Source organism: Crocodylus siamensis, chromosome 2, assembly GCF_052110815.1.
Source record: "Crocodylus siamensis isolate JL-2025a chromosome 2, ASM5211081v1, whole genome shotgun sequence".
NCBI classification, from domain to species: Eukaryota; Metazoa; Chordata; order Crocodylia; family Crocodylidae; genus Crocodylus; species Crocodylus siamensis.
Window position 1 is genome coordinate 26,561,058 of NC_143396.1, and position 18,062 is coordinate 26,579,119.

General features: G+C 44.0%; 1 protein-coding gene across 4 annotated transcripts in view; it reads right to left on the reverse strand.

Annotated features, from left to right (window-relative positions):
* Nucleotides 1–18,062, reverse strand: part of STK32B (serine/threonine kinase 32B) — a 334,464-nt gene that overhangs the window by 36,795 nt on the left and 279,607 nt on the right. For 3 of the 4 annotated variants that reach the window (XM_090035573.1, XM_090035571.1, XM_090035575.1), the window contains 2 exons: nt 17,305–17,430; nt 174–305 (listed from right to left, as the gene is read on the reverse strand). In XM_090035573.1, the coding sequence (XP_089891699.1) occupies nt 174–305; nt 17,305–17,430 (258 nt within the window). The remainder of the gene's footprint in view (nt 1–173; nt 306–17,304; nt 17,431–18,062) is intronic. The other variant, XM_090035574.1, reaches the window with a different exon arrangement.

Here is an 18,062-nt window from a genome sequence, read left to right on the forward strand (position 1 = left end):
ATTTTTATGACTAAAATTGTTGCTTTTTTTCTTGTTTCATGATTAAAGAAAAGCATAACTAACCAAAGCCGAGACCAAGCCATTTTAAGATACAATAACTAAATTCTATTGATCAAATTCTTAGAATAAAGGAAATAGGATGCTATTGACAGAAGCCAGAGACCACAACTTACCAGTGGACAGCTTTCTTTTGCTCCATCTTTGGATTTATTTTTTGCAAGTCGCTTTTTCTTTTTATGAAGGGGCTTAGACTCTAAAATCATTTCTTCTAGTTCAAATGTAGGATCACAATTTAGTCTTCCTTTCTGGTACAAAAGGAGACAAAGTCAGTTTTTAAGATATCATTATATTGTCTGTTTGTTTGTCCAGTAGTAGATAGCAACAATAAAAAGCCTCTGTCACGTTGCACAGGCCAAATTTATCCCTGATGTAATTCTCAAGAATCACAATATTGTTTGACAAGTTTTAACTGTATAAGCTGTGAATAAAAAATTATGACATTTAGTTTCAGTAATGAATTTTAAACTCTAAACCACAGAATAAAAATACAAGTCCTTAAATTTTAAAAGTCTAGATCCTTTTCTGAATCCAGAAGTGAAGGCCAAAGGGGCTCCAAGTGACTTCAGATGAAGTCAGGTGTCTTGCCCGAACTTTGGTCCAGATTGCTGAGGTAACTGCAAGAGTGTAGGAAGGACACAAAGTAGTTCACAGGCACTACTTGAACCTGCAATTTCTACATTCCACTTTCAAAGACATGCATTTGGATATAAATATATGACTCCCTTGCATGATACTAGATGTTCTGCATCCTGCACTCTAGAAACTTAGTAAAAATCTATAAAATAATAATGAATATATCTTTTCCTACAAAAAAAAATCTTGTAATATACCATAGCAGGAGGCAGCAACATTTTGGTGCTGTTTGCTTGCAACCCAGGTCCCCGTCACAGGCTGCAAATCTCCACACACCCAGAGAGCTGTAGCCACCTGCGCTTACTCTGGCTACTGCTAACTGGCCCCTCTGCAGGCAGGGTAAGCACAGGCACAAGACAGCATCAAGGGGGGCTGTAGATGAGCATGCTGTGGAGGGAACAGGTGGCTTGGCTAGGTCAGAACTTCCTGTGCCAGATACAACCTCTTTGTGGTCCAGTTCCAGCCAGAGGCCCCTAGGTTCCCAACCTCTGTATAACAGAGAAGCTGGTGCCAACACAAAGACTTAATTTCTGTATCTGAGACTGACTGTGCTCTTATGAATAACAGGTCCTGTCTATACTAGCAAAGGTTTGCTGGTATAACTATATATGCAAACACTATTAGTGAAGATGCATCTTATAATGACCAGAGAATTCTTTTGTCTGTCCACCTTGGCTAGGGACAGACATTCAAAAAGCCAAAGCCTGAACTGATTCAATCTTTCCAGGTTAGCTTAACCTGCAAAGATTGAACTGACTTGCAAGTGCACAGACATTCACATTTCATTCTGGAAATGCAGGCCCACGCTTGCAGTGGCTAAGGCTAGAAGCCAGGGGGCGCTCTTCCTTCCCTTTGTAGCAGCGGCAAGGCTGGAGGGAGGCTGACCAGGGGAGGTGGGGTATGTAGCTAGAGATAATTCATACACCTCAAATACATCTGTCTTACTGCTAGCAGGTCCCTGTTATCACTTTGCGGTCTGAATCACTCCCACGTGACAGTGAAGGTCTCTTCTTCTCTCTCAGACTAATTTCACTTTTCCTTTTAGTAATATTATTAGAACCACTGTAACATTTGGATGTGAAATCCTCATTATTACCTCTTTCGATATGAAGGGTCTTATTTTCAATGCTTATTATCCAGCAAAATGGAACTTCAAAATACCTCAGCTCTCATTTTCAGATACCTTAATAGAGTTGGCAGATTTTCAAGTGATAAGAACCCAGAAGCTCCCAGGTGAATAATGAAAAATGACAAAAATTTCAACAGAAAATTTGTTTTAGTTGTTTCCTTTTTTTGATGACTCGTTTAAAGAACCAGAGAGTAAACACACTGATTCCCTTCCTTTGTCTTATTTTATTTACACACTTACTTTTAAACATTTTAAATTGAGTTGTGCACCCCAAATCTGAATTTGTGATGCATGAGCCAGATATAAAGTCCTCTGAGCATATCAATGGCAATCAATATACAAAAGAGGTGTCAGCTACTCCTATTCATGTGCTATAAATTCTTTTCAGTCTCAAAGTCTAATTGGGAGGAAAGTTTGTAGGAAGCCTAGGTGAAATGCAAACCAGTCCCTGTCTGGGTACCTTTCCACTATCTATGAGAGAGATTTATGTGGCCTGCATTATTGTAGCATCACAGCATTTCACAACTTTTAATGTATTAATCTTGAAAACAAATGACTGTATGATGGGAAAGTGTTATTATCTCCACTTGGTGGAGACAGACTGAGAAAGTTAATGGCATAGCTGTAAGTTCAATCCAGGAAATGTAGTAAGCTTCAGGCTAACATCACAATCACTGGACTATCCCTTTTTCACTTATGAAACTGGAACATAACAAATCAGGAAAGTCTGGTCCTGTTCCAGAAACCAAGAGTGTTGCAGCCAGTTCAGCACCCACACTGCATGCAGCACCCCCAGTGGATACTCTTGTGGGGCAACTGGCATGGGTCCCACATGCATGCATGTCCTAAACAGCCCTGCATGGGCACTGCATGTGGTGCAGTCCCAGACGGGGTACAGTAAGTGTTGCATGTGCTGGATCTCGCGGTGGGGGGGGGCACACACCATTCATCTGAGCTGTGGACCCAGATGAGTTTGACAGCCATACAGTAAACGAATGAGCCCTGCTAGCCTGTAAACCTCTTTCAAAAGTCTAGGCACCTCTAGGAAAAAATAAGCTCAGTGTTCTAGAAGTTTACGTAAGTAAAAAACTGGGATGTAACTCCCCAAATTCTCTTGTCATTTTCTGGTATGGTGGAGCCGACCACTAGGAACAGCACTGAGGTAAAGCACATCATGGTAAAGTGCCAGCTAGCTAACTGTGACATGGCACTGTACCTGCATGGTCCATCACAGGCCCATTAACATTTCATACAGCCATCTGCACCCTAAATGGAGCTGTTTCATTTTTAGACCAGTTTATTTTTCTCCTACAAATAATTTTTGTTTAACTGTCAATATAAGCAGTGTGTGATGCATCTGATCCTTAAGACTCCCTCATAATTTCTTTAGCTAAAACATGATTTTTCTCAGCTGCTATTCTGTCTCTCATGATTACTAAGGTTATTTTTTGAAGTTCTAGGGTATAGCAATTTATAAGGAAAATATATTCTCATTTTTGTCAAACTCTACTTTCTTTTCCAGCTTGCACCGTTTAGAGATTTTCTTTGAAAAAAAAATCATTTGAAAAAAAATTGTCAGGTGTCTAAAAATGAAAGAAACTCAATTATATTTAAAATCACCTTCTTCCTTCTGCTTTATCAAATATTGAACAATCTGCAAAGAAACTGCCTAAAAGAAACACAGATTTTAACACTATGAGTAGCTGAATAGAAAGATGCCTCCATGATACTGAGGGTCCCTTGACACATGCAGGTAAAGGCATGATGGGGTCTAATGCTCGATCCACACAACTGCACCTCCTGTCATGCCTCGCATACATGGCAGGAGGCATGATTATGGGATCATGCATTAGATCTCTCCATGCCCCTGCTGGTGCAGGCAGAGCCCTGTCAGCTGAGTAGGCTCTTGGCTGTGGGAACTTGCTTCTTGCCAGTGCATGGGGATCATGTGATCCTGGCAAGAGGCAAGCTCCCACAGCTGGGAACAGGGGTGGCTATAGCCACCCCAAAATTCATCTTAACTCCTCCATAGCCACCCTTCCTACCTCCCTGGGCCACTGCTGCCCATCCCATGCAGCTGAGTCTGGCCTACTCTAACCCGCAGCCCACCTCAGCCCCCTTCCACTGGGGTGCTGGTGCTGCCCCTGGCTAGGAGCTCCCTCACCTGATGGGGCTCCCAGCTGCAGTCTCCCCCACAGCTGGAAGACTGCCCCACACACCCCTGCAGCTGGAGGATTGCAGCAGCACCCCATTGCTACTGGGACTCCTCAGCTGCAAGACTCCCAGCCCAAGTTGTGCATGATGAACCCCTGCAGCTGGGAGCTCAGTTTGCTGAAACGGCTCCCAGCTGCAGGAACAGACTCTGCTACACATGCAAATTAAAACTGGATAACAACCAGCTATAAAGTTATTACACATTTTCCAAAAATAACTTAATAGCTGGTTGGACCTTTTTATGGCACAATAATTCATCTACATGTGTAGCTGATCTAAATTAATTGTGCAATTAACCCAGTCATTGTGTGATACATGTAGAGGGGTCCTTAACTAATAGAAATACAGCATCCTATGAATGTTGTTTCTGTCTAGGAAGACTACTAGCACTAGTATATGGGGAGAAATCTTTTGGCTTCCCACCACAAGCCAAAATCCTTCTCAGTGGCAAATGTTTTGGGGGCAAAAGTTACATGCAAACTAATAGGGGTGGTGGGTAATGTGATCCCAAGAAAAATTACACTTGCTTTTAACAAGTAGTAGTTTTCAATGCACATGTATGTGCACATGCACACACACACATCACCATCACATCCCTCAATTGACTTCAGTGCTAAAAGCCTGAAAAACTGGGCAAGTTTTGCCATGTGCCTCAAAAGTTAATTAATCTGGTCTCTGGCAGATAAATAGAAAAGTAAATTCCATACAATTTCAATCTGATCTCAGGTTGGACAGACGGGGACTACACAGCAAAGTGATGTTACCATAATGAAGACATTGTGGCATCTACCTCTTCACTAAAATTCTTAAAATGCATATTCCACAACAGGGTCAACAAAGTGGAGTGAAAGGAGGTAATACAAGTTCCTAGTTTGAGTTTTTAACTGAATTTTTCAGCAATGTCTGATGGTACCTAAGTAGTGTTTTACTGGTATCTTCTTGTAATTGAAGAATATTATTATATATTCTTCCTTTCCTTGTAACTAATAGGGGAGAATATTCTTTTAACCTTGAGGATAACCTTCTTGTTTTTGTTATGAAGCAGTTTTGGCTGTTAGCTGTAATTGGCATTTTCCTCCTTTAAAGCAAAGTTTTCTACGGGTAGCTAGTGCCAAAAGGAGTTATTGTTTCAGCTAGGGAAATTGTTTTATTTGTTATAAGGAAGATTCTTTCCCCTCTCCAGACTGTTTTGACCTTTAGTAGAGATTTCTTTTTATCCCAGTAGGGGAAATTGAGATGTAGACAATCTTAGGTTTGAATAATTTTTCTAAATGGCTATAATTAAAATTTTTAATGAGAACAGATTTACTCTCTCCACTTTTTTAGTTCTGCTATGTCTTCTAAACATGAATCTCTCCCCACTACAATTAAATAAGCCCCTAAAATAGATCCATACACAACAGGGGGGGCTTCTTTAGATACATTTGTAATGGCACACAATTCAGTCTTTTCAAGGATGTCTTGTTGGTTTCAGTCCCCATGACATTCTCTCTTATCAGTTTCAGAGATGATTCATTGGTTGACAAAACAGGAAGCAGAGTATTATCCAAATCCAATCTTAATCTGCCTAATACCTATTTATGCACCACTTACACATCTAAGGGCCAAATTCTAGTTTCTCTCTTACATGGCACTAAGTGTCATAGTGATGATAAATATAGCTATGTCTAGGTTACAGGTACTCGGCCCACAGAATGGAAACCAGCACGGTCTAAATTCTATATAAAGTGCAGAGTATCAGGGTCCTATGAATGGGATTCACAACAGCCCCAGTGACTGAGGCAGGGGGATATCTGAGCAAAACAAAAGGAAAATCTGAGGAGAGGGGTATGTTTGATTTCCAGCTCTCTCACATTTATACTCCTGTGTGAGATTAGGATTTAGAGTCTGAAAGCCTCTCCTGAATTTGGGGGGCCTCATTTTCTATGGCTGGCACCTGATCTTTGCCCAAGAACCAAGCAATGAGAGCACTCACTCAGAAAACGCATGTAATGCCCTCCTCTGTGTGCAAACCTTCCTGCCTCCCAGGAGACTGTTCTAACTACTAGGCAACTGTAGAGGCTTTGTCCACTCCTGCTTGGATGCGAATTCCAGGTTGATGGGTTCAGAAAAAGAAAGCAAAAATGTTTCTGACAATGCTATTTTGTGGTAAGGGCATTCAATCTGAGAGAGAGGAATCCTGAATCCTAGCCCTCACACCTAGAACTACATGGCCAGAAACAGAGACACAGAGACAGAGAGAGAGAGAAGGATTCTGTAGCATAGTAGTTAAGGGAGGGATACAATTAAGTTAGAAACATTGAAGCACTTTATAGTCAAAGTTATTTAAAACAGGGATCTGAATGCAAATCTCTGCCATCTTCACCCTAGATGAACATCCTAACTATCCAGCTATGAGGTCTCTTTCTTTATTCTCTGGTCCAATTAATACTTAATTAGTCCATATATATCCATTTGCTTTGTTTTATAGTTGAGCGTATCTATGAAGAAATTCACATATGGGGTAACTTAAGAGCAACTAGCATTCAATTGCCTTCCTTACAATTTACTCCAAGCTCTATCAATGCTCCAGGTTAAGACTATATTGTTGAGCACATGGGCTGAAGTTTGTTCAGCGACTTAAAAGTAATTGCTGATGTATTAGAAAATTATTTCCAACATTGAACACGTAAATGCTGGAGGCAATCTTTAGATTGTGAATACCTGAACTAATTTCCCTTTAGAGAATTCATTCTGGATATGAAGAGCTGGTATGAGTTTCTCTGCAGAAGGCACACTCTGCATAAAGATTGCATGGTTTGTGGGTTACTGTGTAAGTGATCCATGTTAGGCTCAGTATCCTGAGAATTATAGCATGGTAGTTTTTGCATGCCTTGCAACTGGCTTAGTAAGCCATTATTCCAACACATCGGATGTAATAGATACCCATAGTCCCAGCCCTAGCTGGGTGGGGATGGTATTCACCTGCCAACATCCTTCAGCTGTATCTACACAGAATTAAAATGTTTTGGCTCCATGTGGATTAAGTGAATTTCATCCATAATGGAAGTCTCTATGAATTTCCTAAAATAGATCAGGCAGCTCATTTTTTTCCAGTCTTCTTCTCAGTGTGTACCGTTGTGCTCTTCATTCTGGATCTAAGATCACTGTTGCAAACTTTTCTTTGCCCACTTGCATACATCTTCAGTGAACTGATAAGTGGCTCACCAGAAAGTCTTTGGATCAGATGTCAGAAAGTGAAAGAGGCACTCTCCTTCCAAAAGAATAATCACTGTATCACCCAGAGTCATGTGTCTGATTACACAATATCATGTCTGCTCAACTTGCAAAAGAGCTATTTTCTCTGAAGTTATAGATTTCATAGACAGTAGGGCTGGAAGGGACCTCAGAAGATCATTGAGTCCAGCCCCCTGCCCCAGGGGCAGGAAGTCAGCAGGGATCATAGGATCCCAGCAAGATAGACATCCAAATGTCTCTTGAAGGCATTCAAAGTAGGTGCTTGAACCATCTCCAGCGGCAGTCTATTCCAAACGTTGGGGGCTCAGACAGTGAAGTTCCTCCTTATGTCCAGCCTGAAATGGTTATGGAAGAGTTTGTCACCATTTGACCTTGTCATCCCTTGGGGTGCTCTGATGAACAGATGTTCCCCCAGATCCTGGTGAGCACCCCGATAAACTTATAGGTGGCCACAAGCTTCTCCACATTCTTTTTGAAAAGCAAATCCCAGCACATCATTTTCCCATTGTGCTTGGCCTTAGTGAGGCCACAGCTGGAGTACTGCATCCAGTTTTGGGCTCCATAATTCAAAAAGAATGTGGAGAAGCTTGAGAGGGTGCAGAGGAGAGCCATGCGCATGATCAGAGGTCAGGAAAAGAGACCTTATGATGAGAGGCTGAGAGCCATGTGACTCCTCAGCCTGGAAAAGCTCAGGGTCAGGGGTGATCTGATGGCCACCTATAAGTTTATCAAGGGTGCTCATCAGGATCTGGGGTAACACCTGTTCACCAGAGCGCCCCAAGGGATGACAAGATTGAACAGTCACAAACTCTGCCACTACCGACTCAGGCTAGACATAAGAAAGATCTTCTTCACTGTCTGAGCACCCAAGGTTTGGAATAGACTGCCACCAGAAGCAGTTCAAGTGCCCACTTTGAACACTTTCAAGAGATATTTGGATGCTTATCTTGCTGGGATCCTATGATCCCTGCTGACTTCCTGCCCCTGGGGCAGGGGGCTGGACTCGATGATCCTCTGGGGTTCCTTCCAGCCCAAATGTCTATGAAATCTATGACATCAATCTCTTTTCTCTTGTCAAGGTGATCGGTCACCTGGTCATAAAAGGAAATAAGATTGGTCAAGCAAGACCTACCCACAACAAATCTGTGCTGGCTATCCCTCAGGATGTTGCCATCAGCCAGTCTGTTACGAATGACCTCTTTGATAATCTTTTCTAAGACCTTCCCCAGAATAGAGGTCAGGCTGATGGGCCTATAGTTTGCCGGATCCACTTTCCTCCCTTTCTTGAAGATAGGCACCACATTGGCCTTCTTCCAGTCTTCAAGCACTCCACCAGAGCACCAGGAGTTCTTGAAGATCTGTGCCAGGGGCTGAGCTATGGTGCTAGCCAGCTCCTTGAGTACCCTGGGTTGTACACTGTCAGGGCCAGCTGACTTGAAGTTGTCCAGATTCTCAAGGTGTTCCTTCATGAGGTCAGCATCGATGCAGGGTAAGGAATCTACCTCACCTGGGCCTCCCTGTCCCTTAACAGGCAGGGGCACCCCATGGCACTGGTGAAAGACTAACGCAAAGTACCCATTTAGCAACTTGGCTTGTTCCTGGGTGTTGATTGTGAATTGTCTCATCTGGTTTAGCAGGGGTCCAGTGTTGCCCTTGCTTTTCCTTTGGCTCTCCACATATCTAAAAAATGACTTTTTACTGTCCTTGATACTTGTAGCTAGTTGGAGTTCCATCACAGCCTTGGCTTTCTTGGTTTGCTCTCTGCAGGTCTGGACCAGTGCAGTGTATTCCCCCTTGGAGGCGGATCCAGTCCTCCATCCTTTGTAGGTATGTCTTTTTAGATGCAGGAGGTCTGCTAGTTCACTGGAGAGCCATGGGGGCTGCTGTGCCCTGTTGCTGTCTTTCCTTCATGACAGAATAGACTTTTCTTGCACATCCAGGATCTCTCCTTTGAGGATCAACCACTCGTCCTGAACTCCCCTCCCTTTTGGGTTGTGGCCCTTAGGGCCTCACTGACAAGTCTCTTGAGCTTGTCAAAGTCAGCTTTCCTGAAGTCAAGAACTTCTGCATTGCTGACTGACATGCCAGTTTTACGGATGGCAAAGGTGATCAGCTCATGGTCACTATCACCCAGCTTCCCTTTGATCATTAGGTCACTGAAATGGGAGTATTAATGTGGACCTGAATGGGAAGAGGTTCCAGATTGAATTTCTTTAAACTGGGTAAAAAGAAGACCACTCTCCTTGAAAAAAAACCCCAAAACAAAATAAAACAAACACAATATCCCCTCACATTAATTTGTGCAAATTTGTCATTTCATAAAAACTACATTGTAGTTTTCATGATAGAATAAAGCCGAAGAAATGTTTTATCAAATCATTCACTGTTTCTAAAATACATTTAAGCAAATGCATTCATTTAAAACTAATCAGACTCTAACTCCTCTGATGTAGAAAACTGTCATTTGAATTAAAATTATTTTGTAACAAAATGGATTATTGATCAGCAAAGGAGGATAGACTATAAGATGTTGCACACCTATTCAGATGCTTAAATTTAATCAATTTAGTATTTTCTTTGACTTTGGTGAGACTATTAATCTGCTTAAAGTTAAGTACACATGTATTTTCAGGGTCAGAACTAATATTAGTTATCACTAATTCTGATGTTGCAGTAATAAAATATTTTTATTTGTAAGAAAACAGAGAATGAATGAAATAATAAAAATCATAGAAATCATAAAGAAGTAGGACTGGAAGGGATCTCCAGAGGTCATGTATTTCAACTCCCTGCCTGAGGCAGGACCATCCCTATAAAAACCATCTCATAGATTCCATAATCTAAACTTTTCATAAGATTACTGTCAACCCATCTTCAAAAAAGGCAGGAAGGAGGACCCGGGAAACTATAGGCCAGTTAGTCTCACCTTGATCCTAGGCAAGCTGTTTGAGAAAATAATGCTGGCACACATTCAGGAGGGGCCAGCAGGGGACTGCATGCTTAGGGGCAACCAACATGGGTTCATCAGTGTCAGGTCCTGTCAGACCAACCTGGTGGCCTTTTACGATCAGATCACCAGATCGTTAGACGCAGGGGTAGCAGTGGATATAATCTTCCTGGACTTCCGGAAGGCTTTTGACACTGTCTCTCATCCTGTTCTCATTAAGAAACTGGGGGGCTGTGGTGTAGACATCCACACAGTCAAATGGGTTGCCAACTGGCTGGTGGGCCGCACCCAGAGGGTGGTGGTGGATGGGTCCTTCTCAACCTGGAAGGACGTGGGCAGTGGGGTTCCTCAGGGCTCGGTCCTCGGGCCCGCACTGTTCAACATCTTCATCAGCGATTTGGATGAGGGGGTAAAAAGCACCTTGTTCAAATTTGCTGATGACACTAAGATGTGGGGGGACGTGGGCACACTGGAAGGATGCAACAGGCTACAATCAGACCTAGACAGGTTACAAGGGTGGGCGGACGAGAATAGGATGGGCTTCAACACAGACAAGTGCAAGGTGATGCACCTCGGGAGGAACAACCGGCATCATACCTACAGGTTGGGGAACTCCCCTCTTGTCAGCACGGAGGCGGAAAGGGATCTGGGGGTCATCATTGACTCCAAGATGAACATGGGCCGGCAGCGTGGGGAGGCAGTCAGGAAGGCCAACTGCACCTTGGCATGCATCCACAGATGCATCTCGAGCAGGTCCAAGGAGGTGATCCTCCCCACCTATGTGGCACTGATCAGGCCACAGCTGGAGTATTGCGTCCAGTTCTGGGTGCCACACTTCAAGAGGGATGTCGACAGCATGGAGAGGGTCCTGAGGAGGGCCACTCGTATGATCAGGGGACAGCAGGGCAGGCCCTATGAGGACAGGCTGCGGGACCTGAACCTATTCAGCCTCCAAAAGAGAAGGCTGAGGGGGGATCTTGTGGCCTGTTATAAACTAGTCAGAGGGGATCAGCAGGCATTGGGGAAGTCACTGCTTCCCTGAGCACTGCCAGGAGTGACCAGGAATAACGGTCACAAGCTGGCAGAGGGTAGGTTTAGGTTAGATATCAGGAGGTGCTACTTCACAGTCAGGGTGGCTAGGGTCTGGAACCAGCTTCCAAGAAAAGTGGTACAGGCTCCTACCCTGGGGGTGTTTAAGAGGAGGTTAGATGAACATCTTGCTGTGGTCATTTGACCCCAGTATTCTTTCCTGCCATGGCAGGGGGTCGGACTAGATGATCTGCTCAGGTCCCTTCCGACCCTAGAAACTATGAAACCCTGGTACAGCACAAGATATAACAACCTAACCTACACAGCAGGTACAGCAGGGAAACAATGCTAGCCAATGTCCTTCTATAAAAAGTTGTTAATATATGATCAAAAGATCCCTTTGTAGAGGGTCATACACCCCACTACAAAGGAAGGCAAAACACTCCATAGTTCCTATCAATCTGACCATGGGGTAAAATTCCTTCCTGACCCCTAATGTGGCAATTGGTCTGGCCCTCAGCAGAGGGGCAAGACCTTCCAGCCAGGAACCTCTGGCTTTGGCCCCAGCAGGAGCATAGGCACACTCCAGTCAATATTTCTAGCTTTGTCTACAGACAACACCTCTGAGGAAATCTTAAAAAAAAATCTTGATATATGCAAGAGAGATGGGAGGGAATGGGGGAGAATTTCCTCCTAACCCCATGCAGAAACCAGCAAGGGTTACCCTGTTCTTGTCAGAAGCATGGGAAATACCCATGGTAGAATATAGACAAAGCAATGCCTAGATCATCTTCAACAAGTAGCTGTCTAACCCCTTTTTGAAAAACTTCAGTGATGGAGAGTTCACAACTTACCTAGGCAATCCATTCCACTGTCTCACTACCCTAACAGTAAGAAGTTTTTTCTGATATCCAATCTAAACCTACTTTGTTGCAACTTCAAGTAGGGGTGCACCAACAGAGATTTTGGGGGCCGATACCGATTGCCGATATTTAAGGAGGCATATCAACCAATATTGATCTGATATCTGATACAGCTGCCTTCAGGTGTTAAGTGTGTTGTGGTGGGGTGGGGGGCAGTTCAATGGCCCCCCCCCCCCGTGATGAGGAAAGGGTCAGAAGAGGGGCAGAAACAGGGGGAGTTGTCCAGGTGGGATGGGGAGGGCACGGGACAGAGTCACAGCTCGTGGGGGCCGCTTGCACCCTGGGAGGGCAAGAGGGGGAGGTGTGCAGATCTGCATGGGGTGGGCTTCAGACAGGGCTGGGTTCAGAGCAGGCCTGATGGTGCTGGGAGGATGCTGCAGCCCCCCAAATTTCACCATAGCTCTGCTCCACTCCCAGCATCACTGCTGCCAGTTACTCAGTGCAGTCCCGGCTTTATGTCCCACCCTCACTTATGCAGTGGGAAGAGCTGAAGTGTGCCAGGCAGGGGTGTAGTGGTGGTGTTAGGAGCAGAGCTGCAGTGAAATTTGGGGTGGATGCAGGATCTTCCCACACCACTGGTGCCCACTTTGAAGTCTACCCCTGCTGAGAAGAGCCTCCCAGGCAGATCTGGGGTACATGCCCCCCCGGTCGCAAGCAGCAGTGGGAGCTGCCTGTCCCCACGAATCATGGCTCTGTCCTGTGCCCCCCCGCCTTGACTGGGCAGTGCCTGCCCCACCCCCCTCCCTCACTCTGGGGTGTGTGGATCTGTCCCTGCCACGCCCCTTCTCTCCCCCCTCCCCTTCTACCACAACACACTTACCAGCTGGAGGGAATTCTCCATGCTGCCGGCTCTGCTCCTGCTGCCTGAGTGACAGCACGGTCATTTAATGTCCAAATTATTGTCCCCATCAGCTCGATAGCCAATACAGCAAATTTTCTCTATATTGGTACCAATCCAATATCAGACTGATGTATCAGTGCACCTCTAACTTCAAGCCTTTGGTCTGCATCTGCCTTTCTACAGCAAGAGAGAAAATCTGTTTTCCATCTTTTTTATGGCAGCCATTCAAGTAGTTGAAGAGTGCTAACATGTATTTTCTCAAGTGCCTTTTCCACAAGTTGAACATGCGTAGCTCCTTCAACCTCTCCTCATATGACTTCCCTTCCAAGCCCTTCATCATTTTTGTCACTCACCCCTGTACCCTCTTTAACTTCTCCACATCTTTTTTCAAATGTCGATCCCAGAACTCCACACAGTTCTGTAAATGAGACCTGACCAGTGACGAGTAGAGAGGCACTATCACCTTCTATGTCTTGCACCTACTGTTTCTACTGATGGATCCCAAAACCACATTTCCCTTATGTGCAGCTGCATCACACTGCAGACTCATATTGAGTCTGTGAACTATGAGGAGTCCCAGATCCTTCTCCACAGTTCTGCCATCCAGCCAGGTACCACCCATTTTGTGTTTGTGTTTTTTATTATTCTTCCCAAGTTGTAGCACCTTGCATTTATCCGCATTGGACTTCACACTGCTAGCTCTAGCCCAGCTTTCCAGTCTCTCTAGATCTTTCTACATTGCAGTCCCATTCTCCAACATGTTCATAATCCTTCTCAGTTTCATATCATCTGCAAACTTGCTCAAGAAGTTTTCTATGCCAGCATCCAAATAATTAATAAACCTGTTGAATAGCACTGTGCCAAAGACAGACCCCTTTCTGACTCTACTTGAAACCTCCTGCTATTCTGGTTAACGGTGGACCCACAGTTTCCTTGGTCCTTCTTTTCTGGCCAACATACTTATAGAACCTCTTCTTGCTCTCCTTAGCATTTTTTGCCAGGCACAGCTCGTTCTTGACCTTTGCCTTCCTGGGTTTGTCCCGATAGGTTCTTGCTATTTCCTGGTACACTTCATTAGTGACTATTCTTCCATTGTCTGCATGCTTTCCTGTTGTATTTGAGGCATCCTAGAAGCTATTTGTGCAGTCACACTGGTCTCTTGCCATTCTTCTTGTGCCTCCATCATGCTGAGACAGTTTCTTGTGGGGCTTCCTACTCTATGGACCTTTAGAAACTCCTAGCTCTCTTGGGTGCCTTTATCCCTCAGTCTATATTCCCATGGTACCATATTTATTAACTCCTTGAGTCAGATTAAATATGCGTTTTCAAATCAAGCATCATAATTTGGCAGATCTCATGTCTTCCCTGTCTCATGATTTGGAATCCTATGATAATATGATTGCTACCTCCCAAGTTGCCTCCCTTCACATTGTCCACTAGTTCTTCCCTGTTGGTCAGGATAAGATCCAAGATCGATGATCCCCTGGTTGTATCATCTACCTTCTGGAATAGAAAGTTATCCATCACATGTTAGAAACCAGCTTGACATTTTATGTTTGGTTGCATTGTTCTTCCAGCAGATGCCCAGAAAATTGAAGTCTCCCATCAGTACTATCCCATAGCTTTTGGCTAGGTTTCTCACCTGCTTGTAGAGCAGGTGAGAAACCTAGCCAAAAGCCATCTCTTTTTCTTGATTTGATGTCCTATAATAAATTCCCACCTTTATATCACTACTTCATCTTTCACCCTTCATCATCACCCAAATGCATTCTGCTTCGCTGTCTTCCTTCATAACCAGGGAACAAGTACTTTTCACATTTGTATACATGCATCAGATGTATTTTGCATGTTGACCTACTTGCTTCCCTTTTGCACCACTTGTTGCTGTCTTGTAGCTTTCTGGCCCTTACCTGGAGTTAGGTTGCCTGTTTGAGTCCTTTCTCCTCTGGACTGTGTACTCTGCTGCCAGAGGATTTTGATCACTATCCTCCATGGAACTTAGTTTACAGCTCTCCTTAATAATTTGGCCAGATGACACCCAAAAATGTTCTTCTATGTTCTTGTCAGATGGATCCCATCTCTTGATAGCAGTCCTCCTCCCAAGAATATCTGCCCATTGTCAAAGACTCCAAAGTCTTTCTATTGATACCACTGTCTCAGCTAAGCATTCACACCCAGGATATGATGGTCCCTCCCTGGACCCTTGCCTTCTACAGAAAGAACACCACTTATGCTCCAAGCTCCTTAATCCTCCTGGCAAGAGCCTCATATTCACCTTTGGTTTCTCCAGTGTCATTTCTGGCAGTACTGCTGGTGCCTACATGGACAAGCTGGAAGGGGTAGTGGTCCAGAGGATGGATGAACTCTCTGTGGCAGTCTCTCTATGGTGTCCTGAATTCAGGTTCCAGGTAGGCAGCACATCTCTTGGGCCCCCAAATCTGGATGTCAAACTGGTGCCTCTGTCCCTTGCAGAAGGGAGTCACCAACTACCACCACTCTTCTCTTCCTTCTTGGTACAGTGATCCTAGAGCCCTTGTCCCTCAGGCCTTGCACTTCCTGCTCCCTAGACTGCTGAGTCCTCTGTATCATGCTTGTAGATGTCCTCTCCTTTGCTTTTTCCTCAGCATTTCCACCACACAATGCTTGAAAGTGGTTGCAGACTTCAATTCACTCCTATTCAATTTTTGGGGCCCCTCCTTCTTTAAGTAGTCACATGCTGTCACTTTTCATTTCCCTTTGGCCTCTCCGGTAGTACCAATCTCTCATAACTCTTGTCCAAGCAAACTTCCTTTTCCCTGATGCGATGTAGCATGAATACCATCTTTGAATTTTCTCCTCCAGGGAAGGCACCAGCTTATCCTTGTTGCAGGTGAAGTGCTTTTGACCTTCTGGAAGGAACACGATCAAATGCACATTTCCCACAGGTCACAACTGCTGACCATGGCTTTGTTTGTGCCTCCTTTGCTCCCTGGAGAACACCTTTGCTGTAAAGAGGATAAAAAAAGAGGGGCAGGGGAAGGGGTAGCAGGGGAGAAAGAAAGTACCACCACAAGAACCTGCAGACCAAACACCTGTATCTAGGTCCTTGCACATGCATATGCATGTGGAACATATCCACCCTCCCTCCTATGGCAAATTCCCTGGGCAAACTCCCTTTCTATTTGTTGGCTTCTGTTCAGTACTCACATGGTTTTCTGGGGGCTGTATTTTTATAAGGCTGCCCAGCCTAGCTCCACCCCTTAATTACCTAAACCAGCCCTACCTGGGGGAGGGGTGTGGAAGGAAAGAGACAAAGAGAAAGACGAAAAACAAAACAAAAAAAAGCAAACAAGGAAACAAAAAATCCACCACAGGGGAAAAGGAAAAAGAATAATAGAGAGTTACACACAAACATACAAGGTACTAGGCAAACTCTCTACCACCAATTACAGACCCAAAGTCACCAGCACAGAGACAAGCCTCTTCAAGGCAGTCCCGCTTATAAGATGCTTATCCCAGAGCAACTGCTCTGTTTACTGCTCTGTTTACTGCACTGAAGTGTAATCAGATTTTGTTTTATTCTAATGCAGGCCAAATTTTACTTTATTGTGACAGAATAAAGATAGCGTATCAGGAGCAAAGCACTGAGGCATTCTTAGAGAAATAAATGCAAATATCTAAACCAGGAGTTCCCAAAGTTTTGTCCATGGAGGGCCACCTAATGACTGGATATCACTCTGGGCGGTGCATGACAAATTGAATACGTAATGCAATACTTCTATTGCAAGAGGTCAAACATAATATTCCTTATATATGGATGATCTGGCATCATTGTTTAATTTAGGTTTGAATTAAGACTTAGGCAGCTGCCTTTTCTTGCCAATAAAACATGTCGGGGCAGCTCATGGAACTGAGTGACCACCACAACATTCAGCACTTTGGTATCCACTAGGACGAGCCAGGATGGAGGATTGACATTCCCTTCTGGCTTATTAAACCCATTGCTAAAGACATCTGTTACCCTTAACAATAACAGGATATTGTTAGATAGCAGGGCTGCTGCTAAAAAAAAGAGTAAAAACTGTCAACCAGTTACTACTGAACAGTCAGTGGCTACAGCCTCCCTGATCTGCTGGTTCTCTTGTGGAAAGCCACCATTAAAACCCCTCTTTGTGGGCCACGCACAAATGCTTCATGGCTTGCAAGTGGCTTCTGGGATACACCTATGGGAACCCCTGATCTAAGTGATTAACATGGCAGTGATAATTGGATAGGAAGTTGAAAATGTTGTTCAGTTAGAATATGGACTCACATTAGGAACAAAGCCTGGGGTCACGGCTTTCTCTAGAACAGCATCCCAGTTCACATCAGCTAGGTATGGAGAGCTCTGGACATCTGCAAGGCTTGAGAGACGACATTCTGGATCCTTAGTGAGGAGCTGCAATCAAAACCATGCAGTTTCTCGGATACTGTTTGTCATGAAGAAGAGAAATATATCTTGCTAACAAGGATAACGACATTCCAAATTAGAAAGATCTTAGAGAATATTGTAACACCTCTTAGTAGACTAAGTATTTAAAAGAAAACAGCTTACAAGATGTTAAAGTAATATAACTATCATTTGAGGGCTGTTACATTTATAAAAGAAAATGAGTTCATAGTGATAGTCCATTTACTTGTGCACGAAAGTCCAAATGATGAAAAAAAGACAAAGCGTCATTACAGTCTGGAACCACCAGGCACCTTTCATTTATCTGTTTAGCTACTTCCTGTATATTAGTACAGTGAGCACTCTGATACCAATGAACATGAATTGTTATGAATTATTCCATAAATTAAAGACTGCTATGCCATGTAATCCAAATCAGTAACTCCACCGTTCCCAGAACACATTTATTTACATTTAGAAAAAATACATTTAAAATCTTCTCCTACTCAAACCACTTCCCACCCAAATCCTGAATTTAGCAGCACATAGAAAATGATGATTTCCAGGCTGTTAGGGTGAAAGTTGATTACATGGCGCTTTGAGTAAGGCGGCAGCTTCCCATCATTTACAACGAAGCAGCT